Genomic DNA, 26,895 nt, shown 5'->3' with positions numbered 1-26,895 from the left:
TGCACATTTTAGAGTGGACTTTTATTGTCCCCAGCACAAGGTGCATCTGTGTAATGATCACGCTGTTTAATCAGCTTCTTGATATGTGACACCTGTCAGGTTGATGTAGTATCTTGGCAAAGGAGAAATGCTCACTAACACTTTACATGTTGCGTTTATATTTTTGTTCATTATACATGATGGTCACTGAAATAGTTGGTAATCTAGTCTACTTTATATCCATTCTATTGGCATTAATATATTTTAGATTTTATTTTATTCAACCTTCATTTCAATAAGGAGTCATATACTTTCCATTACCTAGCTTCCCAGCAAACACACATTGTCTCAATGTTGACTAAAGTAATAACTGTACCTGCGGAATTCGCGGTGATCATCCAGCCCAGCCCCTGGGTGTGTGTGAGTCATTCTATCCAATCGCAGAGCACGAGGAATCGGAGGAGGGGTGGAGTCAATCAAGGCTAGCGCCCGGCAGTCGTCGCCCTCTTTGCTGTTCTGTATTGACAGACAATCAGTTCAATTGAGTCACTGTAGACAACTATTTGAATCAAATCCCAAATCAAATCAAATTGTCTTGGTCACATACATATGGCTGGCAGATATTATTGCGAGTGTAGCGAAATGCTTATGCTTCTAGATCTGACAGTGCAGCAGTATCTAACAGGTAATATCTAACAATTCCACAACAAAACCTAATATCTAACAAATTCCACAAAACTTAATACACACAATCTAGTAAAGGAATGGGATGAGAATATATAAGTATAAAATATATGGATGAGCAGTAACAGAGCGGCTAAGATGCAATAGATAGTAAAGAATAGATAGTGAAGGATACAGTATACAGTATACACATATGAGATGAGTAATGTGAGATATGTAAACAGTCTTAAAGTGGCATAATTAAAGTAACTAGTGTTCCATCTATTAAAGTGGCCAATGATATCAAGTCTGTAGGTAGGCAGCTGCCTTTCTGTGTTAGTGGTGGCTGTTTAACAATCGGATGGCATTGAGATAGAAGCTGTTTTTCAATCTCTCTGTCCCAGCATTGATGCACCTGTACTGATCTCGCCTTCTGGATGGAAGCGGGGTGAACAGGTAGTGGCCCGGGTGGTTGTTGTCCTTAATTATCTTTTTTGCCTTCCTGTGACATCAGGTGTTATAGGTGTCCTGGAGGGCAGGTAGTTTGCCCCCGGTGATGCGTTGTGCAGACTGCACCACCCTCTGGAGAGCCGTGCGGTTGTGGGCGGTGATACAGCCCGACAGGATGCTCTCAATTGTGCACCTGTAAAAGTTAGTGAGGGTTTTCGGTGACAAGCCAAATTTTTTCACCATCTTCACCACACTGTCTGTGTGCATGGACCATTTCAGTTTGTCGGTGATATGTACACCGAGGAACTTAAAACTTTCCACCTTCTTCACTGCTGTCCTGTCGATGTGGATAGGGGGGCGCTCCCTTTGCTGTTTCCTGAAGTCAACGATCATCTTTTTTGTTTTGCTGACATTGAGTGCGAGGTTATTTTCCTGACATCACACTCCGAGGGCCCTCACCTCCTCCCTGTAGGCTGTCTCGTCGTTTAGTCATTTAGTTCAGTTACCTTAGCTTTCTTGGGAACAGGAACAATGGTTGCCATCTTGAAGCATGTGGGGACAGCAGACTGGGATAGGGATTGATTGAATATGTCCGTAAACACTTCAGCCAGCTGGTCTGCGCATACTCTGAGGACGCCGCTAGGGATGCCGTCTGGGGCTGCAGCCTTGCGAGGGTTAACACGTTTAAATGTTTTACTCACATCGGCCACGGAGAAGTAGAGCCCACAGTATTTGGTAGCAGGCCGTGTCAGTGGCACTGTATTGTTCTCAAAGCGCGCAAAGAAGTTGTTTAATTTGTCTGGGAGCAAGACGTCGTTGTCCGGGACGGGGCAGTTTGTTTTTGTAATCCGCGATTATCTGTAGACCCTGCCACATACGTCTTGTGTTTGAGCCGTTGAATTGCGACTCCACTTTGTCTCTATACTGACACTTTGCTTGTTTGACTGCCTTACGGAGGGAATAACTACACTGTTTGTATTCGGTCATGTTTCCAGTCGCCTTGCTATGATTAAATGTGGTGGTGGGTGCTTTCAGTTTTGCGCAAATGCTGCCACCAATCAACGGTTTCTGGTTAGGGAAGGTTTTAATAGTCACAGTGGGTACAACATCACAGAGTCCGCGTATACATCAATGTTATTGTCTGAGGCTACCTGGAACATATCCCAGTCCACGTGATCGAAGCAATCTTGAAGCGTGGAATCCGATTGGTCAGACCAGCATTAGATTAACCTAAGCACGAGCGCTTCCTGTTTTTAGTTTCTGCCTATAGGAGGGGTACAATGAGGGCCTTGTATGCATCATGGAAGTTAGAGTAGCAGTGGTCGAGTGTCTCTCTGATTAATGCCCTCCTTGCCTGGTCTGTGAGTTTTGGTGGGCGGCCCTCTCTTGGCAGGTTTGTTGTGGTGCCATATTCTTTCAATTTTTTAATAATGGATTTAATGGTGGTCCATGGGATGTTCAAAGTTTCAGATATTTTTATAACCCAACCCTGATCTGTACTTCTCCACAACTTTATCCCTGACCTGTTTGGAGAGCTCCTTGGTTTTCACTGTGCCGCGTGCTTGGTGGTGCCCCTTGCTTAGTTGTATTGCAGACCCTGGAGCCTTTCAGAACAGGTGTAGATATACTGAGATCATGTGACAGATCATGTGACACTTAGATTGCACACAGGTGGACTTTATTTAACAAATTATGTGACTTCTGAAAGTAATTGGTTGCACCAGATCTTATTTAGGGGCTTCATAACAAAGGGATGAATACATATGCACACACCACATTTCCGTTTTTCATTTTTTAGAATTTATTTAAACAAGTTATTTTTTCATTTCACTTCACCAATTTGGACTATTTTGTGTATGTCCATTACATGAAATCCAAATAAAAATCAATGTAAATTACAGGTTGTAATTCAACAACATAGGAAAAACGCCAAGGGGATGAATACTTTTGCAAGACACAGTATATATATATATATATTATTATTATTTGGTACTTTTTAGCCCTTTTTCATGATATCCAATTGGTAGTTAAAGTCTTGTTGTCACATCTGCTCCTGCCACCCCCCCTAGTGGACATCCGGTGTCTCATTGACCTGTAGCCATTCCCCCAGTTCCCTCTCCCATTCCCTTTCTCTCTGTGTGTGTGGTTGGAGAAAGGTGTGCTGGAGTCAGAGCAGTTCCCCACCAGCTGCAACCCGTTCCATAATCAAGACCTCTACAAATACTCAGTCCTGCCACTTCCACTCTGCTAGATCATAATCTCTGCTCAGTCAGTATTATGCTTCTAGCCTTTTATGATTATTCAAGATCCTGTTACCCTGCTATGCCTGTTTCCCTGCCTGACGCTGTTATCCTCTCACTGCAGTTTTGCCGCTCTGACTCTGGTACCCGTCTCCTGTTCCACATCTCACCACCCTGCTACCCTGTTTTGGATTCAGCTCACCATCACTTCCTTGGATTTCCCTCCGGACCTGTTTACCCTGTCTCAACCCAGCTCACTCCAACCTCAGCCTCCACATCTGGTTTCCTACAACCCACCTAAGCTTCGTCTGACCTGCACTCCTCTCTCCCTGTGTTGCAATACATATCTTGGTTCATTCATCCCTGTTTCCTGGTCTGAGTCTGCTCTTGGGTTCCCCTGTGCTGCTCTGCGTAACACTTGTACCATCGCTGCAACTCCCGTACTGACGCAGGATAGGCGAATGTCGAGAGCAATGCGTCCTCTGAAACACGACCGTACCAAGCTGCACTGCTTCTTGACACACTGCCCGCTTAACCCGGAAGCCAGCCGCACCAATGTGTTGGAGGATACATCGTACAACTGGCGACCGAAGTCAGCTTGCAGGCGCCCGTACCACCACAAGGAGTTGCTAGAGCGTGTTAGGACAAGGAAATCTCGGCCGGCCAAACCCTCCACTAACCTGGACGACGCTGAGCCAATTGTGTGCCACCTCATGGGTCTCCCGATCACGCCCGGCTGTGAATCAGCCTGGGATCGAACCCGGGGCTGTAGTGACGCTTCAAGCACTGCAATGTGCTTGCAGCGCCTTAGAGCAGCGCCTTGGAGCGCCTTAGAGCGCTGCGACACTCAGTAGGCCCGAGGTACACACTTGTCTATATAACGTCCCACAGTTGAAAGTGCATGTCAGAGAAAAAAATAAACCATGAGGTCGAAGGAATTGTCCGTAGAGACAGGATTGTATCGGAACAGATCTGGAGAAAGGTACCACATTTTTTTTGCTACATTGAAGGTCCCCAAGAACACAGTGGCCTCCATCATTCTTAAATTTAAGTAGTTTGGAACCACCAACACTCTTCCTAGGGATGGCCGCCTAGCCAAACTGAGCAATCGGGGGAGAAGGGCCTTGGTCAGGGAGGTGACCAAGAACCTGATGGTCTTTCTGACAGAGCTCCTTCCAGAAGGACAACCTTCTCTGCAGCACTCCACCAATCAGGCCTTTGTGGTAGAGTGGCCAGACGGAAGCCACTCCTTAGTAAAAGGCACATGACGGCCCGCTTGGACTTTGCCAAAAGGCACTTAAAGACTCTCAGACCATGAGAAACAAGGTTCTCTGGTCTGATGAAACCAAGATAGAACTCTTTGCTTGAATGCCAAGCATCACATCTGGAGGAAACCTGGCACCATCCCTACGGTGAAGCATGGTTTTGAAGGCAGCATCATGCTGCGGGAGGGACTGGGAGACTAGTCGGGAAAGATGAACGGAGCAAAATAAAGAGAGATCCTTGATGAAAATCTGCTCCAGAGTGCTCAGATCCTCAGACTGGGGGCGAAGGTTCACCTTCCAACAGGACAACGACCTTAAGCACACAGCCAAAACAACACAGGAGTGGCTTCGGGACAAGTCTCTGAATGCCCTTGAGTGGCCCAGTCAGAGTCCAGACTTGAACCCGATCTAACATCTCTGTAGAAACCTGAAAATATCTGTGCAGCAATGCTCCACATCCAACCTGACAAAGCTTGAGAGAATCTGCAGAGAAGAATGGGAGAAACTCCCCAAATACAGGTGTGCCAAGCATATAGCGTCATACAGAAGAAGACTCAAGGGCTTTAATTGCTGCCAAAGGTACTTAAACAAAGTACTGAGTAAAGGGTCTGAATACTTATGTAAATGTAATATTTCAGTTATTTCATTTGTAGACAGCAGTGATGATTAGAGATGAAAACTCTCTTGGTAGATAAAAAGGTACGCAATTTACCATAAGGTATTCTAGTTCAGGTGAGCAAAAGCTTGTGACTTCCTTCACACTTGAAGCAGCACACCAGTTGTTGTTTACAAGGAGGAACACCCCTCCCCCTTTGGTTTTGCCCGAGTCTGCTGTCTAGGCGCAAACGAGGCATGGAGAAACACTTGAGTTTTATGTCCATATCACCAAATCACCAAATATCAGCCAAATTTCTGAAAAGGATAGAATATTACAACTTTTCACATCCCATTGGTAGGAAACTCTCAAACGAAGCTCATCCATCTTGTTCTCAAGTCGACCATCTCCGTCAGCACCATCTCAACCAGTTCTTATTGTAAACTGACATTATGATGTCATTTCAATTAGCCTTACCCGTTGGGTTGCCACAACCAAGAAGACATGCAAGACGTTTCCAATCTCAGATAGCCACAGCTGTAAGGTACTGTACCTGTCTGTCTGATTCTCTGGCAGGCGAATGTGGCAGTCGGGGGGTGGAATGTCCAGAGCTGGGGGGTGAAGGGGAGGCAAGGGTGGAGGAGGTGAGGGAGGGGGTCATGTAGCCCCTGCCCACGCTGTCCCTGCCCCCACCCAGTGAGGACGGGGGGAGAGGAGAGGAGTCCAGGGCCACGCTGCTCACCCGGCTCTCAATCTCCTCCGCCCTCAGCTCAGTGCTCTCCTTCTCCTCCTGGATCAGCCTGAGAGGAGATGGGGAAACAGAGAGTACAAGAGAAAGGGGAGGAGAGGAAGAGAGATGAGATGGAGGAAGCGAGTGGAGGTCAGTGGAAAAGGGAGGAAAGGAGAAGAGAGAGGAAGAAAACAGAGCAAGAGGAGTTAAGGAGAGGAGAGGGTACAAAAAGAGGAACATAACTCAGTTTAGCATTTTACTCCTAAACTGATGATAGCCGCAATGAGATGAGGAATAAATGTTTGTGGTATCAAAATTAAATCAAATTGTATTTGTCACATGCACCGAATACAACAGCTGTAGACCTTACTGTGAAATGCTTACTTACAAGCCCTTAACCAACATTGCAGTTCAATAAATAGAGGTAAGAAAATATTTACTAAATAAACCAAGTGAAAAAAAAAAATAATAATCTAACCAAAAAGTAACACAATAAAATGACATAACAATAACGAGGCTATATACAGGGGGTACCGGTACCGAGTCAATGTGCGGGGGTACAGGTTAGTCGAGGTCATTTGTAAAGTTTTGTCGTGCCCTCTTCACAACTGTCTTGGTGTGTTTGGACCATGATAGTTCGTTGGTGATGTGGACACCTTAATAATATGCCTGTGGAATAAACCTCTGGATTGAGTAAAGCAAAGGAGGTGTGAGTCTTTCATTCTGTATCTGCGGTATTCACTCCTGGTTTGGACAAAGCAAAGGCAGAGGTCAATTCTAGGTATGTGTTTTTGTATGTGGAATTGACCTCAGGATCACCCATTGAATGGGAACAGAAGATATTTAATATGTGGCAAAAGGGGGTTATTGTGATTTGTATACAATGTGTTCATCTCATGCTGTTATCCGGCCCCTTTGCTGTGTGAACCTAACCTCATGTTAGGTTGCCTCTGATTATCTGAACGGGCGCACCTGATTGGATCCCCTTATAATGAGGGAAGGACACATCTCTCTCTCTCCCCCCGCACTCGTTACAACATCAAACTCTACCGCAACAGCCACAGCCAGTTAGCTACGAATCGAACAGAACCAGCGGCGAAGCAAGCACGGACGAGAGGCAGACGGAAAGAAGCAGACAGAAAGAAGCAGATGGTGGGCACGTATAGGCGCAACACCACGCTCACTGGGAGTTCGACAGGGTCCATCGACTACTGGGAATCTGGTGAGCTTGTCCAAACATTGTGTGTGTTGAAGTGTGGAGGCGAACATAATTGAAGAAGACGAGGCCAGGAATTGCTGTGGTAGCTTACTGGTAGATGGTGGTAGAATTACTGGTGTGTGTGTGCTTGTGTCTTCTTGACTAGTGGAGCGAGTTTGGGTTTTAGATGGAGTTATTATTGTAATTATGTCCCGTCGTTGTGGCACCCCCTATTTTGATTTGGTTTAGTCCTTGGACATATCACTTCGCTATTGTTCCTGATGTTTTAACATAGACTGACAGACAGAGTTCTGTCTTGCCGTTCTTATGAGGACGTTGTGGGTGGCCTTGACGCGACTCTCCTAGAAGTCTGAACTTTCGTCACGGCCCGTTCCTCGAGTGCACTAATGCTAATCTGCACTACGGGCCTGCCTGACAGTGGCATTGTCAACAAGGATGGAACACTATTGTGTATTTTATCTTCATTGGTAAAGGAAAAATAATGAGATGAACAACAAAACAATCATTTTAAATGTTGTCCATAATAAATATCAGAATGTTATTCCAGTCTCAGCTTCTTCACTGGGTGAGCAGTGTGAGCATCCACCTATTCTAGGAACTTGTATTGTTATTGTAGCTATGTCTACACTTACATTTTAGTCATTTAGCAGATGCTCTTATCCAGAGCGACTTACAATTAGTGCATTCATCTTAAGATAGCTAGGTGAGACAACAACACATCACAATCGTGTCAAGTACATTTTCCCCCAACAAAGTGTTTATCAGCAAAGTCAGTGCTATTGGGAAAAGAGAAGTGATTTTTTGTTTAAAAAAAATGGGTGCCACGGCAGAGAAGGGCCTTTGACTGGGCTGAAAGGGAGCTGCCAAGGGGTGGGAGGGCCAAGAGAACAGAGGTGGCGGAACGGAGTGCTCGAATTGGGATATAGGGTTTGAGCATAGCCTGAAGGTAAGGAGGTGCAGTTGCAGGTGATGTGAGCTTCAACTGGAAGCCAGTGGAGTGTGCGGAGAAGCGAGTCACTGCTTTGATGTTTGCAGAGAACGACAAGGGTGTTGTCCAGGGTCACACCAAGTTTCTTTGCACTCTGGGAGGGGAAAACTGTGGAGGTGTCAACTGTGATGAACAGGTCTTGGAGCGGGTTTGCCTTTCCTGGGAGGAAGAGCAGCTCTGGTTTGTCAAGGTTGAGCTTAAGGTGCTGAGGTGTCTGCCAGGCACAGAGAGATGCGTGTCGCCACCTGGGTGTCAGAAGGGGGAAGGCGGAAAGTAATTGAGTATCATCCTCATAGCAATGATAGGAGAGACCACGTGAGGATATGACAGAGCCGAGTGACATTGTGTAAAGAGGAGAGGGCCTAGACCTTAGCCCTGGGGGATGCCAGTAGTGAGACCATGTGGTGCAGATGCAGATCCTCTCCATGCCAACTGATAGGAGCAACCTGCCAGGTAGGATGCAATCCAGGAGTGTGCAGAGCCTGAGACGCCCAACCCTGAGAGGGGAGAGGATGATCTTATGGATAACAGCGGATAGATATACGAGGATGAGAACAGAGGCGAGAGAGTCAGCTTTGCCAGAGCGCAGAGCCTCTGTGTCACAGAGGAGAGGGGTCTCAGTTGAGTGAGCCCGTTAGGGTCAAGAAGATCGTTCTGAGAGATTTGGTCAGAGACAGCACAGCACGTTCAAGTGTTTTGGAAAGAAAAGAAAGAAGAGTGGCCGGGTCTGTAGTTTTTGAGAAGGGGAGTGACTCTGACCATCTTGAAGTCCGAGGGGACTCAGCCAGTGTTCAGAGATTAGTTGATGAGGGAAGTGAGGAATGGGAGAAGGTCTCCAGAGATGGTCTGGAGAAGGGAGGAGGGGGTGGGGTCAAGCGGGCAGGTTGTCGGGCGGCCGGACATCATTAATCACAGTTCTGCGTGTGGGGGACCAATCCGTAGGCTTTGTGAAAAAGGAACGGATGTCGTCAGCCTTTTTTTCAAAGTCGTTGACAAAGTCGTTCGCAGAGAGGCAGGAGGGTGGGCAAGGAGGTGGAAGATTGTGGAGGGAGGAGAAAGTGGAGGGCAAGGAGGTGGAAGATTGAGGAGGGAGGAGAAAGTGGAGAAGAGTTTCCCAGGGTTGGGGGCAGAAGCTTGAAATGTAGAGTGATAGAAAGTGGCTTTAGCAGCGGATACAGAGGAGGAGAAGGTAGAGAGCAGGGAGTTGGGAGGATTATAGGTCCTTCGGAAGTTTAATTTTCCTCCATTTCCACTCAGCTGCCCGAAGCCCTGTTCTGTAAGCACGCAGTGATAACCATCTGGGTGAGGGCTGAGTGTGTAGGGTTGGAGGAAATCAAGTAGTGATCAGAGATATGGGGGGTTGCAGTGAGATTAGTAAACAAACAGCCTCTAGTGAAGATGAGGTCAAGCGTATTGCCTGCCTTGTGAGTGAGAGGTGACCGGGAAAGGGTGAGGTCAAAAGAGGACAGGAGTGGAAAGAAACGGGTGGAAAGAAATGAACTGAAGTCAGGCGTCGGGAGGTTAATGTCGGCCAGTACAATGAGTGGTGAGCCATCGTCGGGAAATGAGCTTGTCATGGTGTCAATCTCATTGAGGAACTCTCCAAGGGCACCTGGTGGGCGATAGATGACAACAATGTCACTTGTCCACTCAAGCTTAACAATGACAGCATGGAATTCAAATGAGGAGATGGACAGATGAAAGAGGAAGAGAAAATCTCCACTTAGGAGAAATGAGTAGCCTTGTGCCACCACCCTGACGACCAGATACCCTCGAACTATGACAGAACACAGAGACGACGAGAGAGCAGCTGGAGTAGCAGTGTTCTCTGGGGAAACCCACGTCTCAGTCGGGGACAAAAAAGTGTAGGGACTGAAGGGCAACATGGGCTGAGATGAACTCAGCCTTATTGGCCGTAGATCGGCAGTTCCAAACGCTACCAGCGACCCAGAATTCCACATGGGTTGTGCGTGCAGGGTACGCTAAACTAGAAGGGTTGCGGGAATAGGGTGGGGAGCGTCTGTAAAACCTACAGGGCGAGGAGTGAACTGGGATGGGAAACGCACACATACTTGCCAAAGCTACAAAATGAGATCATCAGAAAATAACTAGTTAAGATACTCAAGTGAGAGAGTAGTGTGATTGACTGGTTAGGCAGAGCTCCCCAGGCTCTGGTTTGAACCTGGAGTGGCGTACACTACTTTTCTTTACCGCCTCACAAATCTTCTTTGCTATTTCTGAGGCATTTTTAGGTATGTTAAGAACTCAAACCCATTATTCCTGTTCGTGGTGTAGCTGAATACTTACTTGATCTCCTTGTTGATGGCCTCCAGTTGCTCCTGCAGCATGATGGCAAGGGTCTGTACGTCCGTCTGTCCGCTGGGCGAGAGCAACTCCGAGCCAAACAGGGTCTCCCTGTCGTCCTCGTCATCTGAGCAGCCCCCCTCGACTCCCCCCTCGAACCCGGGACCCAGCATGTTGCCACTGTCCCACTCTCCATACTGTAGAGCGACCGGGTAGGAGAGAGAGAGAAACAGAGAGAGGAGGGAGACAGAGAGAAAGGAAGTATGAGAGAATTAAGCGAAAGGGAAAAAGTAGAGATGATTAAATGAAAGGTTGCCTCGTCAAGTTTTCCCTACAGGCAGTCCAACATGACTTGGAATGCTGTTCGCTACTTTTATCCTTGCGTATCAAGTCACAACACAAACAAAATGGCCCCCGTGTGTAGGAGTGACAGGTCACTCAGTCAATCACAAATAATGAAAACACATTAGGCACCACCCAGGGAGCTAGCCTGATCCTATACTGTACGTTGTGGGACAGAAGTTAGGAGTTGAAACCCTGATGAAGACAGCATAGCTGTCTAAACGTTGGTATTTATACTTTTTTTTGCATTGGAGCCATAAGAGTGCGCACCATTTCTTTTGTTTTCTTTTCGGAGGTTGGCTATAGCCCTTACAGTATGGAACCAGGCCACCAGGGAGCTATAGTCCTGTAGGTAGTCGATGAGATCCTCACCTTGTTGCTGTCATCCCTGGGGGGAGCCCATCGGCCGCGGTGTGCCCTCCGGACCACCACGCCACTGGAGGAGCTGCCGTAGCCGGCTGGGAGGGAGCCACCACCCTGGGGGTAACGGAGCTCTGAGGCACTCCCTGGAAGAGATCTTCGAAAAAGGGTGGAGGGAAGTGAGCTCACGTTGCTCGTCCTACAGAGTTTGTGAGATTTTATGAGATGAGGAAATAAAATTGCTTTATTCGTTGTAGCACATTTTTTCTGAATGTATTGCCGCCATTTCCTGAATAAAATTAACTTTTTTAATGAAAGAATATTTCAAATATTCAAACAAATTGAGTTATTGTGACATTTGATCCTTAATCACAACAATGGTTTATTCGTTACATTCACAACATTAGAACGAAAATCTAATTCTACATCAACTGACAGAAAGTTGGAATAACAACGTAAACTTAAAATCAACTCTTTGTCCCGTTCGTCTCTTTGCTAAATATAAAACAAACATTTAGAAAGTCTATTTTATGAAGGGTAAAGTGTTCGTTTTCCCTCGAAAGGGAGAACAAATGTGTTAATTTGATGCTTTTATAAAAATGTATTTATAAATACCCTTGAAGCTCCATTGTGGCTAACCTGGAAGAGGAAGAGCCAGGCCTGCCCCTCAGTTGATCCAGCTCCAGCTGAATCCTCTCCAGCTCAGCTATGAGCTGGTCCTAGGAGAGAGAGACGGGAGCAGAGTACAGTACACGATGACATAATATTCCAGTAAAGATGCATCTATTGCCCTATTAAAAGAACAAAAACAAAGCACGGATACAGCAGCAGGTAAGAATAACGAAAGAACAATTAATCACAAACGTCTCGGTCTCAAAATACTGTTGTCAGTGCAGAGCAGTGTGACTGGTCTCCAGTTGTCGCAGCGAAACACATAAACCCTTGCGATGATAAAGAGGAAGTTGCATATCGAGACAAGGGAGCACTCCAAAAAATGAGGGGTTCAACAAGGGTTCTTCGAAGATCCTCAAAGTTCTTCGAAAGAACCTTAGGGTTCTTGTCACTGAAAATTGCCCCCAAAGGGATCTTCCAAGAACCCCATAGGTGGTGAGGTTCATCGAGGAACCTCCTTAGTTGGTGGGAGTTCTTGCAGGAAACTAACTGCCCAACTGAAACATTTGAATTTGAAAGACAGCAGGTGCAGGCACTTAACTGAAAAATGTAAAGATCTCCTCAATTTAAGGTAAGTTTTGATCCCTTGTATGATCTAAATTCGTACTGTTTTATGATACCATTTATCTTTTCATATTTGTGAAAATCTTTCTAAAATGGACACAATTCAGTGGATATCAATCAACAAAAAGGTATGAATAGGTAGGCTATAACAATATGTTGAAGGCTAGCTGTATTGGGTGGCTAACTGCTCACTTTCGTGTCTGTGTTTGCAGGTAGAAGAGGAGGCATACAAAGGTATGTCAATTGGTATTGTCATGTTATGCAGATCACATTTACCATCCTCCTCCCTTACCCCTTCAATGAATGTCCCATAGGCCTCTACATTATGGACAAGGTGTGTGTATGAAAACCATAATCAAAACAGTTTTTATCATTCACATTCACCACAAAAACCAAGGTATGAACACTGTCGAGTGCATGTTTTGTTAATCATCTGTGTAATTAAAACATTTTTGGATTCACAGACTTCACCCTCCCTAAACCTCTGATGAATACAACACGAAACCTGTTCGATCAACATGCACTGCGAAATCATTCTGGCGATGGATACGGAGAACATCAACACATTAACATCAACACGCCAGAGGATATACCCATTGGACTTGGGTTTCTGCTGGGAGTTATTTGATATTTATATTTATATTTGATATTTTAATTGCTCTTTGCCACTAAAATAAACATTGTGTTATTGTTGTGGGTATTATTATTGTTTATAATAATAACAGAGGAGGGGGTAGTTCAAAAATTAACCTCAAAAGGTTCATTGAGGATCCATTAAAAGGAAGAACTTATAGGGGTTCCCCCACAGTTTCAATTTGAAGAACTCCCAAAAGATACTCCAGGAACCTTTTCTTTTTAGAGTGAGCATAAACTATCCACCCTATTATTCCAAAAGGGGTTTGCAAAAGTCAGTGTATATCCCTAAAGGCAGTCCAAAGTCTTCCCAACAGTTTTAAATCGGTATAAAGTACAGCTGCTGTGCTCATCCCATGTATATACAGAAGTAAAGTACAGCAACAACATATATAATGATATCTGACCGACTGGATACAATAAGGGGAAGATATGTACCTTGTTTGCTAGAAGATCATCTTGGATTTTCTTCATGTTTGCTAGCTCCTCTGACAGGGAATTCTAGATGAGGGGAGGAGTGATTGTGCCAAGTTGACTCATGTTTGCTGTTGATTACGTTGATTAAAAAAAGACTTACTGATCATTAATGGCAATTTTAGCTTAACTTAGCATATGGTTAACAAAGCTTTATAGCACCTTCTCCTCGAGGGCAGCCATTCTCTCTTTGAGGTGAAGCTGCAGTCTTTCGTTGGACTCAGAGAGTAGCTTGTCCACCGTATCCGAGAGGCGTTTGTTGTGTTCGTCATTCATTTTCTCTCTCTGCCTTGCCTGAAACGTAGACAAAATGACACAGTGGGGGTCAAGGTAGAAAACACGATGTGAAGGGGAAAAAATATAAAAAAGCAGAACCAACTGTTTGGTTTCGGGTAGCAATAAGAGTTCAAACAGTTCACAAAGACAGGATTGGGTTTTAATTGATTGGCCAAAACGGAGGGTAAGGAACACAATGTAACACTTCACCAATTATAGCCGGCATAATGCGCCGTAACTTGTCAGAAGCCCGCATGAGACTTAGTAAAAGGCAAGTGTACAAACAAATAGTGCATTATTACCCTCTGCAATGCCTGATTTTTCTCTTCAAGTTGTGCCTCCATCTGTCGTAGTCGCTCCTCAAAGTTCCCATGGCGCTCCTCTGCCTAAAAAGAAAAGCGAGAGAAAGTGTCTGTACATAGGATCAAACATAAACTCAGACTAACACATTGAAGGATAGATTGGCTGCCAATAGGAGGACAACTCAGGTCATACAGACGGAGAGACGGAGAGACGGACAGTTGGACAGTTGGACGGACGGACGGGACAGACAGACAGACAGACAGACAGACAGACAGACAGACAGACAGACAGACAGACAGGCGGGACAGAGGAACAGACAGGAAACACGGGAGACCGACAAACTGAAAGAGAGACGGACGCGTTCAGGTAGAATGTGGAAAAGAGACGGACGGAAGGACACCCAAACAGTTTCACGGACAGACAGTTCAGATCCACACTTGAAAACAGAATCAAGACAGTGAACACAAACATCGCGTACACTACAGTACCTTGTTGAGGGCAGCCACTCTCTGGGCGAGCTGGGCCTCGATCTCAGGCAGTGTCTCGGCCCTCTGCAGGGTCTGCTGGAGCTTCTGCTTGGCGTCATCCAGACGCTCCTGGAGCTGCCTGTTCTTCTCCTCACTCTGACAACACACAGGAAGAGAGGAGGGAAGAGAGCGGATGAAGTCTGAGATATTTTGATACACTCGACTAAAATCCAAGTCTGAGCCCGAGGGCCGATTTTCTGCACCCGGATTAAGCCTTGCCCTGGACTAACACACACTGTCAATGGAGATTCTCCATTCAGAATGATTTACCTGTCTAAGATAAATCTAGGTCCAGGAAATAAGAATCAGGCTATAAGTATTAAAAGACACTACTCTGGATATAACCTATCCATTTGTACAGGGTTACTCTACATCTATGTCGTTCGTTAACCAATTACCTGTCTGTGCAGTGACTCCTTGCTGGCCAGCTCATTCTCCAGCTTGTCTTTGATGTCATGTAGAGAGGTTGCTTCCCTCTGAGCACTGAGGTACCTGCAAACAACATGGACACATTGTTAACAGGGGGGGAAAAAGTAGGATATTATCAACGATGAACGCCGGTCAAGATGACCGGCAGCGAGCACTGTAAACGCAAAAGCTATTTGGCACGAAAGGAACGTAAACGCTTTTCACCAATATAAAGGCGCCTAAATGATGTTTAAGTGCGTTTATGCTACACTACATCCCTGACCATTAGTTATGAACTTCCACCCTTCACAGCATGTAGACACAAGCCAACTCTTGCAGTGCGCTGAAACAATTGAAAATGCCCAAACAGTGAGATAAAACAGTGAGATAAAGAGGTAAGCTGCGAGGTACAGGTGTTGTGACACCTTGGTGACAACTTTTCAGATAACGAGGAAAACACCTGGTAGTTTGGCACCATAGTCCCGGGAGTTAAAAAGGGTGTTAAAAAGGGTGTTAAAAAGGGTGTTAAAAAGAGGGTTACCTGCGCTCTAATGTAGTGATCCTCTCCTCCATATCCTCCCTTTGGCACAGAGCCTGAATGAAGCACATAGTGAAGCATGTTTAAATCATCCAAAGAAACACATTAATTATACATGGCACACTGTAACACTCATCAAATGGCAACCTAAACATCTAACAGGGGATTGTGCACATTCAGAATTGACTACTGATTGACTATTCACTATCACATGTGTTCCGTCATTGTATACGTGCACAGCTCCTCTTGTCTATCTCGTCACTTAGGGTTCTTCTTTGATATTCTATCCAAGAGAACTTTAGTGTAGGTATCACAATATAGGCACGCATGTGCAATATAAGTAGCTAAATAGGCGTTTATTATGTATTATTAACCGTTTACTATTCAAGGAGCACTCTGGGATTGGCACAGTCATTTGTTTGAACTTTGAAATGAATAGCCATGATGAATATGACTCATAAATGCCTCTTTTCCCCAAATTCATACTAGGCATTCCAATGCTCTGTGCTTTGAGATATTTGCATTGGATGAACATAGTGGGATGGAACAGTCGCTGGAACAGAGAGGCCCGAGAGCTGATAGAATCTAAGTCAGGAGTGGGCAAACTACTGCCCGCGGCTCGCATCTTGCCCGCCAGCCAATTATTATTATTTCGTTTTTGGGGGGAAATGATCCAGGCTACATTTGAACATCTAAAACAAACCCCCCCCCGTAGAATTTCATAATCCCGATGTGGCCCTCTAGCCAAAAAGTTTGCCCACCCCTGATCTAAGGCCTTGGCCAAGAACAGATTGGCCTGACATACCTCCTTCACATCCCTCTGGAGCTTCTGATTGGCCTCCTCCGACTTCGTCACTTCCCTCCTGGCGGCTGCAAGCTGTTCCTCTATTTCCCCAACCTGACGTGGCATGAGGAAGAGCAATAAGATGGTTAAGGAACAATAAGGGACCCTAACAGAACAGAGGGCCTTCATGAGCGAAGACGTGAAGCACTGGTTTGGGCAGAGGCAGGTTTATGTTAGCTATATAGAAAAAGACTGTCATGTACTGTGTGGATTTTGCAGAACAGATGCAATGCTATGACTGTCCACAAGAGGGAAGAGGGGAACCGGTTTTAGCAATCTCCATACAACCCCCAACTGAATCTATTTTTCTTTATTGCTCTTCTCCCTCTTCTCTCTTTTTCACCCTTGTTCTCTCTCTCACTCTTCTCACTCTCACTCTCACACAGACTATTCTTGTGAATGGTTCATAACGGTATAGGCTAGATTATGGATCATTATAAACTAGGCAATGCATACATATACCGTTACATGTAGGGCAGGCTACATTCTCTCTCTCTCTCTCTCTCTCTCTCTCTCTCTCTCTCTCTCTCTCTCTCTCTCTCTATGTCTCTCTCTCTCTCTCTCTCTCTATGTCTCTCTCTCTATGTCTCTCTCTATGTCTCTCTCTCTCTCTCTCTCTCTCTCTCTCTCTATGTCTCTCTCTCTCTCTCTCTCTCTCTCTCTCTCTCTCTCTCTCTCTCTCTCTCTCTCTCTCTCTCTCTCTCTCTCTCTCTCTCTCTCTCTCTCTCTCTCTCTCTCTCTCTCTCTCTCTCTCTCTCTCTCTCTCTCTCTCTCTCTCTCTCTCTCTCTCTCTCTCTCTCTCTCTCTCTCTCTCTCTCTCTCTCTCAAACCCACCTGTCGACACATAAGGGCCAATCTTTCTTTCAGCTGGGAGAGCTCGGCTCTCTGCCGCTCTATCTCCGTTTCTCTCTGTCTGTCGATCTCACCGTCGTCCAATCCAGAGGAGGGTCCATTGGGTAGGCGCTGTTGTCACCGTGGAGATGGTATGGAGAAAAGGAGAGCGACGGGGAACAAGATGAATTAGACCCATCATCAGACTCTTGACCATCAAAGAGACAGACTTAAGAAGGAAAACGCATCATAACGCCAATGATTTGCTAATGTTGTTGACTTTAGGACACTAACAAACACAAACACTGGAAACGACACGCATGAATCCTCCCCTTACATCTTTCCCGCCGTCCAACCCTTGTTGTCGTCTTTTAATTTGGTCTCTTAAAGAGATCACCTGCAAGAGAGGTAAATGGTGAACAAAATATATTGAACGCGTTTTCTTATTATCAAGAAATGGCCGCTATAACATGCTCTAACTAAAGATATGTATCCCGCATGGCTTTTACCTCTTGGGCGGATGTTTGTAGTTGATCCTCCAAAAGGGTCACTCTCTCAAGGGCCACGCGGAGTCGCTCTCGAACCTTATGGGCCAAAAATAAGAAATGACTGAGAAACGCTGTGAAATGTGTCTGCGTGGATCTTCTCCATCAAAGCAAAGAAAAGTGACTGTTGAGAGAAAGCTACAGTAGCTGCTTATGAGTTGGGATGGAGACCCCAAAAATGGCAGCCTGGTCGCCCACCTTCTCATCCAAAGCCTTGTGGTGCTCAAACAGGGACTTGAGGGCCTTGAGGACCTCCACTTCACTGGAGACCCCCGCCGGGGACTGGGCCTGCCTCTTCACCACCGTCATCCTCAGACTGCGCTCGTGACGAGACACAAGACACTCCAGGTGCTCTAGTAACAACTGCGGGAGGAGAGAGCGATAAAGTGATTGAGGTAGAAGAAGAGAGATATATTATAGATTTATATTGTAAATATCCAAAATAAGCTTTGGCAATATGTACATTGTTACGTCATGCCAATAAAGCAAATTGAATTGAATTGAATTGAGAGAGAAAGAGAGAGGGGCAGAGAGGTAAGAGATGCACGGATGGAGATGGAGAGAGAGGCAAAGTAAAAGGGGAGAAAGATAAGCAGAGTAGGAGATGGAGAGAAAGAGAAAGGAGAGGAAAAAGAAAGAAAAGGGAGGAGAGAGAAGGTAAGAGAGGCGGAGGAGGAGAGGGAGAGAGACAAGGAAAGGTGGCAGAAAGACCGAGTAAGATAGTTTAGAGGGAGTAGAGAGGGTTGGAAGAGCACAAGGTAGCAGAAAGAAAAGGGGGAGAAACACGCGGATAAAAAAGGAGGGCAGGGGGTTTGGAAGGAGAAAATGTGAAAGTGAGTACTAGGGAGGAGAAGAACGAGGATTCGAGTCGATACCACAACTATGATGGGTGAGAAAGAACAAACACATCTGCTGTGAGAGTGCTAGTGAGTAAAATGGCCGATGAACATCCTACACGTGTGTTGTTTCTCTCCGCCTTGAGCTCAGCAATCTCCTCTTCCCTCTCCAGTAGCTGCTCCCGGCAAACGTTCAGCTCCTTAGTCAGCACAGCAAACTCCTGCATAGCCCCCAAGCAACATAACATTCATGAACAATATGGGCGACCTGTAACATGCTCACATATTCACAATCAAAGTAGATGCAAAATGACAGGAAATATACTTTAATCTGCAAGGTGTGCAACCAACTCTGTAATCACACACACGCACGCACGCGCACGCGCACGCGCACGCACACGCACACGCACACGCACACACACACACACACACACACACACACACACACACACACACACACACACACACACACACACACACACAGCAGACAGACACTATCAGTCTCAGGCTCATAACCTCCTCTGTGAACTGGCCTTCGAGGATTATATCACTGTGTTACACAATGATACTGCACTGAAATGCAATGGAGAGGCGCGAAACACTCACAGCATTGACGTGTCACTTACAGTGCTAACTGGAAACACACTGTCTACAACAGTGCGAGTCAAATGTATTGCCATCACAAGGTAATATAACATGCAACCATCGTTTAATTATTCCTTGTGATCACAAGCCTTCCCGGGAAAAAAAACATGATCTCTATTACTTGGAGGGGAAAAAACACCAACAACTTCAGCCTCATTTTGTAGGCACAAGGTTTAGAACCTTTGTTGTTGAGACACAACAACCACTTGACTACCTTTAGACTAGAGGACGACAACGGCGACGTGTTACGCTGCAACGCAAGCCATAGTAACAATTGCATTCGGAATGCAAAAATCTGAGATAAGAGAAGGGGGAGTATACAGATGGTGACACAGTAGGACCGTTGGCGCTCGGCCTTCTGGGATTGGTCCTTGTTTGGGTTAAAGCTCTGAATTTCACTTGGCATCTCTTCTCATTTCTTCTTATTCCATCTCTCTCTTATTCTCGCTGTCTGACTGTATGGTCATTGGATAGACTGTGGGCTCCATTCATTGGCACTCATATTTAAAGAGTAACATACAAACATACCCTTTATCACATGGTCCAATTGGTTGTCGTGTGCTATGTATACTGTACAGTTCACATACGTTTGTTTGTTTATTGTACGGAATGTGTGCTGTGTACTTATATATGAAACGTATTAGTTCCAATCTCAAATCACAGAACGGTATTGGGGTACTGTTCCACAATCTAGTTTTCACAATAAGCTGTGTGTGTGCCCAGGTAGAGGATAGGTTAACAAATATACGTTTCATCGAACCTGATTTAAATATGATCTTTTTGAGGGAGAATATACCCACTGAAGAAGATTAGCCTCCACCTACGGTGGCCATGAAGGTCAATCTAATGAAAAATATGAATATGGTACTACTGTATAATTCCCTATTAAGCTATTGCCAATAACTGTATGGTTATTACCGTGCTAAAAACAAAAACAAAAAAATCCCTCACTCTGAGATTTAAAATGGTTAAAAGAAAATGCTGAAACAACTAAGGGAGCAAAAAAGACAAAAAGGGAACACAAGCACAAATCCTCTCCATGTGTAAGCACAATACTAGTGTGGCTATTCTAAAGAGGCAGTAGTAGAATGAATGGATGTCCCTGTCTACAGCCTATAGTTTTTTCTCTACGTGGTGGATGGAGCACAGTGATCTGTCACTACAGGGACTTCTTTCGAGCCAGCTTGGCTCTGCAACTGACACATACACACGCACGTACGAACACAATCACACACACATGCGCACACACACACACACACACACGCACGCATGCACACGCGCACACACACACACACACACACACACACACACACACACTTAGACATGCCAATCACACCCACATACTCACATGAACATATACTGACAGTACCCACACTCATACACTGATGTACCATACACAACCCCCCGTACTAGGCCTGGGTGATATACCGTTTATATCGTATACCGGGATATTTCAAAATACCGACGGGGTTGGTGGGTGCGTGCTACGCCACTGCTTCTAACTATAAGTTAAGTATACCTATAAACAATCTTAGATGTAATAAATGATATCCAGCTCAGGCCTCCAGCTATGCATTTGATTTGCTAACTTGCTAGCTAAGTGGCTAGATGTCAAGATCAAGCTTCTTGGTTAGAACAGAGACATGCAAACCCCCTCCTGGATCAAGATCCCTGTTGCCTATATTGTTTTTTTGTTTCGTTTTTTTTTTAAAGCGCACCCTTGTGTGCAAATTCGGGAATACATGGTACAGAAACTATATGACGGTATGAAAATCTGGATATCGCCCAACTGTACCCCATACACACCCAAACACAACTGCACCACACACACACACACACACACACACACACACACACACACACACACACACACACACACACACACACACACACACACACACACACACACACACACACACACACACACACACACACACACACACACACACACTATACTGTACCTGTGGCAGGGCGATGGACAGCTGTCTCGAGAGGGAGTCCTTCTCGTGGCCCAGCTCTCTGAGGCGTAGCTGGGCCGTCCCAAGGCTGTCTTGGGTCTCCCTCAGGCTCTCCAACAGCCTCTCCCTCTCGGTCAGCATGTTGACCATCAGGGATTCCAGGTTCCCTGTGCTGCCCCCCTCGTCACCCCCGCCCCTGGATTCCCCTCGGCTACCGTAGGCCCCCCCACCAGGGCCTGTCCCAGCCCCAACCCCAGGAGAGGAGGGGCCTCCTCCGCGCCCGTCCTCCGAAATGGTGGGCATCACCTCACACATCATCATGAGACTGGAGAGAGTGTGGTGGGCTCCGGGGAGAAAACGTCTATGTTAGGAGTGCTTGTTTACGCAAAAGCCCTGTGTGCAGGGGTTCCGTAGGTCAAAGTGCGTGTACGTGTGATTCGTGGACAGAATGTCAATCTGTTACCTCACTTGCATGCGAGCTTCTGTTTGAGCCTGTTAATCTCATCACTGAAATGACAGAGTGTAAAAAAGAGAAATCGTTGCTTTATTTCGTTGTCAAAAATAGCTTTCAACCAGTCGTGTTCAACGCTTCCTCTTCACTCTCTCTAATTTTATCTATTACCTTACTTATTTTCTCCAAAACAACACCAACAAATAGGCCTAGTGGATTTTTCTCTCTCACAGCTTTTTCTTACTGTGCAACAATCTGGGTTTTGTTGACCATGATGGAACTATGTGATCTTGAATGACCAAAGCAGTAAGGAAGTATCTATGGGAAACTGGACTGTGGTTTGAGTCTAGGATTGGCTGAGGGTGAGGAAGGGGAGGGGCCGCAGGAGAGGAAGGCCCACCTTCCTACTCGGTCCACTGATTGGGTCTTCACAGCACCGGGAGCGATAGCTGAAAGAAATGAAGATAGACGAAGTGTCACTCTAGGCCCACCTTAGTTAACACACTGTATACAACAAAATAGAAGCTAGGCCAGTACTACTACTACTGTAAGACAATGGCACAAACAGAAACCATGTACTGCAACTCTTTGTAAGTGTAGACAGATAATAACCCGAAATATGCAATTTAATGTACAGGGCATGGGTCGTGTTCAGCAGGGCACATGTTTTTAAATGTTTTGCAATGGAAATCAAAACAAACGGTGTTCTTATTGGACAAGTTCAGGTGGGACCTCCCCATTTCAAAATGTTTTCATCCTACTGAACATGGCCCTGTTATTGACAACATGCAGTAATGGCCCAAACACCTCAGGCTCAAGGAAGTGCGTGTTATACGTATTAGTGTATTCTCTGTGATGAACCGAGCCAAAACAAGACCGGAAGGCACCAAGCCTGGTCCTGGAAAGCTGCAGAGTTTTTCCCCCGCTTCATCGTATATATAATAAACGCACAAATATGGAAAACCCGTTGCCAAATGACAATGAAAAATATTTTGGTTTCCAGCGAGATAGTCTTTCAACAAATTCGAATGGAACTGAAAGGGAGAAGAGCCATTGAAACGAAAGGTGGAAGGCGGTGAACGGTTGGACGTTCTTGACTTTTGATTCCCTTAAATTTATTCTCAACCTTTCTGTATTATGAAATGTAAACGTGATGTAAGGTATTGTATTGATGTTAAGCCCCATTTTGTTTTAATCCCAAAATTATCTAAATGAAGATTTAAAAATAATAAAATAAACAAATATAGTCCATTAAATATGAAATAAAAGAGTGTTCAGGCTTTTGTGACCACACGGACTTATGTAACGTAATCTAAAGGCAGTTCCAGAACCTCGCCTCTCCAGACCGGGGAGCACACACATGCTGGTTCTGTAGTCTGACAGAAACTAATACTGGTACAGTAACAACAATGGGCTGTCCAGGGAAGACTACAACTCCCAGACTACAACTTCAAACTTATTTCTCACACCTGTCCAGTTGGAGATAGGGCAAGTCAGGCCATCAGAACCATGAGTCAGTCTGGGTATCCACTTTAGCCAGCATTCCCTCCATGACCTGCCAGGAGGGGGATGTCTGGTTAACTGTAACCCACCCAGCACCTACTGCACCTGAGTTACTGCTGCTGCTATATCAGCCTCTTCCATCTCATCCGGGAGTGCTGAGGAGGACCACCAAGGCCCTCTGTCATGCAGTAGTCTCCAACCCTGGTCCTGGAGAACTACTGGATGTGCAGGCTTTTGTTCCAGCCCAGCAATGACACACCTGACTCAGCTCTGAGGTAGAGGAACTTAGTGATGCCCAGTGCACTGCCTGTAAAAAGGGACTAGAGAGACAGACTATAGAGATGGATATTTACAGTGACACATTGATAAGCAATGCAGAACACTGCCATAAGCTCCAAGCACAAACAGACTGGACAACCAGGCATATTGCCCTTTAGCTTCTGCACTTCAGGACCAGTACTAGACATGTCCCAAGCCAGACTCCTCCACAAAATATCATCCCGATAGTAATGTAGAAGTACTTTCCTTATATTTGTGCGGTAGGCTATTCAAACATGTTAATGGCAATACAAATAGCCGACACAAGGATACAAGGGCGACAAACCGCTCACGTTATTATATAGAGTCAAAGACAGTTGGGCTTGTGATAATATTTCCATCATTTTTTTATAGCAAGAAAAGGACAATAGGGCATTTTAGGCATACTCGGCTTACGAAAGCTAGTTGGTCATCTAGCACCATGTCTTTTATGCGCCTGACACACTGACTAATATGCCATGTGGACTAATATCATCAAAGAGTTACTAAATTATCTCTGTATACTATTTATCATCATTCTTGTCATCATCCTCATCATCCTCATCGTCCTCATAATCTCTGTCTACAACCCACAGCTCTCACATTGCTGGTTGTGGTTGTTCCCAGCCGAGAATAGTGAGTTATCTCATGGTTGCTCTCTATATGGCCAATTAGGAGCAGGCCCCCAATCTTGTACAGTATTAGGTTACTAAAATATAAGCTGTATACCAATGGGGGGTTAAGGGAAATATAAAATGATGGAGAGAGAGAGAGTGGGAGAGAGATGAGGAAGGAAGGAAAGAGCAAGACAGCAAAAACAGCAGACCATTGGGGCGGGGAGGAGTGTGGCTCCTGGCTTTCACTATTGCCGACAATGGAAGAAAGGGGGGCATGATCTGTTCAACATACATTTTACACTATATACACAGCAATTACACACACAGGAAGAAAAAAAATATTTAACATTTTTACGCATTAATGATGACTGATATGGCGGTTGTTTGTCCTGTGTCACATTATCCACAATAGCGAATACAACATAGCCTCTTCCCATCCATCTCATACAACGAAACGCATCATTGGAATCAATAACTGATTTTGGCAGCTAGGCAGGCAGACAGAATGAAAGAAACGAAAACCAATCAAACATGCCTTTAATCGCATCCCCGACGGTGTTTCAGTGCTGAAAATGACGCGTTTGGACATGATAGGCATAGATATACCTCCATTTCTGAATGTATGGAAGAAAAAATACGATTTGATAAAACACAAACAGCCCCAGACAACTACTACATTCGTATAAACGAATAGCCTCGACGCACTACCTGTATTTGTCCATGATTTTGAGACATGCCTATGTTCATAAAAACATCCGCAGTTTGCATTAAGATATCTCGATGGTTAACTCTCATCATGGCATAGGCTATAGGCTACTCGGTGTATGGACAACAGAAATACACAGAACGGGTTCGAAAATTGCATGTCACAAATTTCGGATACAATTTAGTCCAGAGACAAACAAGAGACGAGAATGGTGATAAGAATATTCTTGGAATTGGTTGCTTCCTAAAGGTAGCATATAGGCTACGATTTTTTCGTTTATTATAGGCTTATAGTAAACTAGGTAATGCATATAACGGCTACATATGCTGTTAATTGTAGACAACATTGTATTTATCTCTCTCTCGCTATCTCTCTCTCTCTCTCTCTCTAGGTATCACCTCACCTAACTGTATGCAAACGCAAAGGGAGCGAGCGCGCGCGCCCTAAATAAATCGCGGTGTGTGTCGCTAACGCACCTGTCAATGCCTGACATTCCGAGCATTGAATCGTTTATTTTATTTATTTCCCTCCCTCCAAAACGCTTTCCCCCTCCCTTCCTGACAATACAATAAACATAACTGGTTATCGGCTACACACAAACGCGCACACATTTTCACGGACTCATTTGGCCCGTTACAATAACGCGTGCATATTTTTCTCATTTCATGCCATAAAAAAAATGGGTTGCGAGGAGTGGTGGAAGTTCCATCCTTACCACATTCATCACGCGACATCCATATTGTTCAAATCTGACGTTAAATATTCTTCGGATCCATCTCCGCTGATTTTGCCTCTCAAAAACCCGGATATATGGTTCCCCCCGTCTCTCTCCTTTCCACAAACGGCATAAGGGAGCGGGGAGCAACGCTACATCACCTTACCATAGCATCCCCCTCTGTCGGATTGGAAGGTAATGGGTCTTAAAGAAACATTCTCTCAGCATTCTCCGCATCTCTCTGTGATTTACGCGCGCGCGCACACACGCACGTACACACACACACACAGGCCAAACAAACACCTGATTAATTATAGTCTACAGTAAATGGCTATGAGAGACAGCTAGGCCATGTTGACAGACAGACAAACTTAACCATCGTACATGGACCACACCATGCATAATGCATAATATGATAAGAACCTAACAAATGAAAGTGAACATGGTGTTCATTAGGCTAGTTAGCCTATAGTTTATAGCCCTTCTTAGACACATATCACCTGTGTTCTGGTGTTACAAATGTGCACGATTTGACTGTACCAGATAAGTCATTGTTGGGATGGTGTTACCCTATCAGAATTAGGCCACAGGTATGAGGAAGTGCAGTGCAAACATCAAAAGCTATATGCTACTTATACAAACAACCATTTTAGTTTGGAACATAGGCCATGGTATTTGTATTTTCACTCCCTACACCAATCAAAACGACTCCCTACACCAATCAAAACGATCTTAGAAATAAATAAATAAAATATGCAACAGAATGTACATTTCTAAATTTGTATTTATTTTATTTTTATTTAACCTTTATTTAACCAGGTAGGCTAGTTGAGAACAAGTTCTCATTTGCAACTGCGACCTGGCCAAGATAAAGCATAGCAGTGTGAACAGACAACAACACAGAGTTGTTTGTGTCTTGATCTGACCGGCCAGTTCTTTGCATAGCAATGAAAATTAGAAGACACATATTTATGTTACTAATATTATGCAGGAGGAAGTCTTTTTTTCTTTTAATAAGACATACATGACACAAAAGTATGGGAAACTATCCATTCCGTACTGAGTATGGTAAGAAAACCAATACAGACAATACAATATGACAAGAATGCTATTCTATGTTTATTATATCAAGTGAGCAGTTTGTACATTTAGTTATCATGTTGTTTTATGGATATGTTGACGTGTAAGTAGAATCATATATCATGTATATTCAGCACACTACCCTATATTCCATTTCACTGCATGTTCTTCAGAAATAAATAAACAAACAAGACATTGTTTGATATATACATTTATGAAGCTATTGATAGCATATCTCAGGTAAACGGATAAACTGGGTTGAGTTTGGCAGAGTCAAAACAGAAGGTAGGGCTGTCTTTAAGAGCGAGGAAGCCCGGCAAGAGGTGATGTAATGTGT

General features: G+C 44.9%; 1 protein-coding gene across 5 annotated transcripts in view; it reads right to left on the bottom strand.

The window, feature by feature from the left end:
• Window positions 1–25,702, bottom strand: part of LOC139570422 (liprin-alpha-3-like) — a 43,027-nt gene extending 17,325 nt beyond the window's left edge. Inside the window, exons 1-20 of one of the 5 annotated variants that reach the window (XM_071392286.1) lie at window positions 25,479–25,699; window positions 22,041–22,089; window positions 21,193–21,696; window positions 18,706–18,807; window positions 17,949–18,113; window positions 17,715–17,789; window positions 17,543–17,602; window positions 17,209–17,337; window positions 16,336–16,428; window positions 15,534–15,586; window positions 14,983–15,076; window positions 14,546–14,680; window positions 14,057–14,140; window positions 13,641–13,772; window positions 13,443–13,505; window positions 11,751–11,854; window positions 11,148–11,334; window positions 10,437–10,630; window positions 5,746–5,992; window positions 356–495 (exon numbers count right to left, since the gene is read on the bottom strand). In XM_071392286.1, coding sequence (XP_071248387.1) covers window positions 356–495; window positions 5,746–5,992; window positions 10,437–10,630; window positions 11,148–11,334; window positions 11,751–11,854; window positions 13,443–13,505; window positions 13,641–13,772; window positions 14,057–14,140; window positions 14,546–14,680; window positions 14,983–15,076; window positions 15,534–15,586; window positions 16,336–16,428; window positions 17,209–17,337; window positions 17,543–17,602; window positions 17,715–17,789; window positions 17,949–18,113; window positions 18,706–18,807; window positions 21,193–21,510 — 2,375 coding nt within the window. In that variant the 5' untranslated portion in view covers window positions 21,511–21,696; window positions 22,041–22,089; window positions 25,479–25,699. Of the gene's footprint in view, window positions 1–355; window positions 496–5,745; window positions 5,993–10,436; window positions 10,631–11,147; window positions 11,335–11,750; window positions 11,855–13,442; window positions 13,506–13,640; window positions 13,773–14,056; window positions 14,141–14,545; window positions 14,681–14,982; window positions 15,077–15,533; window positions 15,587–16,335; window positions 16,429–17,208; window positions 17,338–17,542; window positions 17,603–17,714; window positions 17,790–17,948; window positions 18,114–18,705; window positions 18,808–21,192; window positions 22,090–25,478 lie in introns of all 5 variants that reach the window. The other 4 variants (XM_071392289.1, XM_071392287.1, XM_071392285.1 and 1 more) reach the window with 4 other exon arrangements.
• Between the last annotated feature and the right edge of the window lie 1,193 nt (window positions 25,703–26,895).

This window comes from Salvelinus alpinus, chromosome 3, assembly GCF_045679555.1.
Source record: "Salvelinus alpinus chromosome 3, SLU_Salpinus.1, whole genome shotgun sequence".
In the NCBI taxonomy this organism is placed as follows: domain Eukaryota; kingdom Metazoa; phylum Chordata; class Actinopteri; order Salmoniformes; family Salmonidae; genus Salvelinus; species Salvelinus alpinus.
The sequence above is the reverse complement of the archived record's forward strand: the minus strand, read 5'-3'. Positions and strand labels throughout refer to the sequence as shown.